Raw genomic sequence first — 1,580 nt, forward strand, 5'->3', positions numbered from 1 at the left:
ACACACACTCACACACTCACTCACTCACACATTACATGATTATTACAATTAATGGCTAAATGAATGTTTGGAAATGTAAACTGATATTTCCTACTGACACACTACAGCAAAAGATAGAAATAACTGACTTAAAACCATTTTTAGCTGCTGAAAATACTAGTGTTCTAATCATTTTGGCCACCACTGTATATGCATATTAATGTGTGTTTCTTGTGTTTTGTAGTTTCTGGCCCGGTCACGCACCGGGAAGCGTCAGAGCACCGGAGGTCAGGAGCTCCTGGTTGAGGTGTGTGATGAGCGAGGGCAGCACTGGAGACACGGCCGATCTGCTGGAAACAAACTCATCGCCGCTGTTCCTGTTCCTCCTGGGGCTCGAGTGCAGACCGGCATCACAGAGACCTGAACACACAAACACAGATCTGAGCGTCACAGCTCATCATGATGACGAGGATTTCAAATGAAGCAACACTGAATATCAGCACATTTGAGTTAGTCATAAAGTTTCCTAATATGTAAATAATGGAATATTTACAGGATTTGATATTTAAATGGCAGAGATGCAAACAATTAGTTCATTTGACTGTAAACGCAAACACACCTTTCATAATCTGAACTGAACTACACTACCGTTCAAATGCTTTGGGTCAGTAACTTTTTTATTTTGAACTAAATTAAAACTTTTATTCATCACGGATGCTTTGAATTGATCAAAAGTGGCATTTATAATGTGACAAAAGATTACTGTTTCAAATAAATTCTGTTCTTTTGAACTTTCTATTCATCTGTGAATCCTGAAAAATAAAATGTATCACGGTTTCCACAAAAATATTGATGTTTTCAACATTGATAATAATCTGAAATGTTTCTTAAGCAGCAAATCAGCATCTTAGAATGATTTCTGAAGATCATGTGACACTGAAGACCACAGGAATAAATTACAGTTTAACAGATAGTCACATAGAAAACTGTTCTTCTAAATTGTAGTAATATTTCATAATTTTTACTGTATTTTTGATTAAACAAACACAGCTTTGGTGAGCAGAAGAAACTTCTTACTGACTCCAAACAGTAGTGTATGTATGAGCAGATATTGAACAGACTGTCTGGAAGGAAGGAAGATTGGGTTCAGGTGTGACAAAATCTACACAGTGAGTAAATGTTGAGTCAGGACGGAGACCAGGTGTGTGAGGCGCGCACACACACACACCACTCCAAACATGTATGTATGAGCAGATATTGAACAGACTGTCTGGAAGGAAGGAAGATTGGGTTCAGGTGTGACAAAATCTACACAGTGAGTAAATGTTGAGTCAGGACGGAGACCAGGTGTGTGAGGCGCGCACACACACACACACACACACACTCCTGCAGTAAAACCTGATATGGCTCTCATGATGGAGTCTGTCTTTGGCAGGTGCGGTTTCTTGGCACTCCTTGTAGCCTGCGGCGATGGGGCTTTTTCGTTGACCGTGCTCGGTCCAAGAGAACTGGAGAACATTACATCACACATTATCTCAGAACAATAGGTCATATCCTGAAAGTTTTATTCCCTAACACACATGACAACACAGTGAAAACGC

The 1,580-nt window shown here is 39.9% G+C and overlaps 1 protein-coding gene across 1 annotated transcript in view; it reads right to left on the reverse strand.

The window, feature by feature from the left end:
• The window catches only part of LOC107707116 (pleckstrin homology domain-containing family G member 4B), an 83,640-nt gene that overhangs the window by 54,041 nt on the left and 28,019 nt on the right, over positions 1–1,580 (reverse strand). The window contains exon 4 of the mRNA XM_016511018.1: positions 244–399. Coding sequence (XP_016366504.1) covers positions 244–399 — 156 coding nt within the window. The remainder of the gene's footprint in view (positions 1–243; positions 400–1,580) is intronic.

The sequence above is a fragment of the Sinocyclocheilus rhinocerous genome, unplaced genomic scaffold, assembly GCF_001515625.1.
Source record: "Sinocyclocheilus rhinocerous isolate Xijiao unplaced genomic scaffold, SAMN03320098_v1.1 scaffold4310, whole genome shotgun sequence".
NCBI lineage: Eukaryota > Metazoa > Chordata > Actinopteri > Cypriniformes > Cyprinidae > Sinocyclocheilus > Sinocyclocheilus rhinocerous.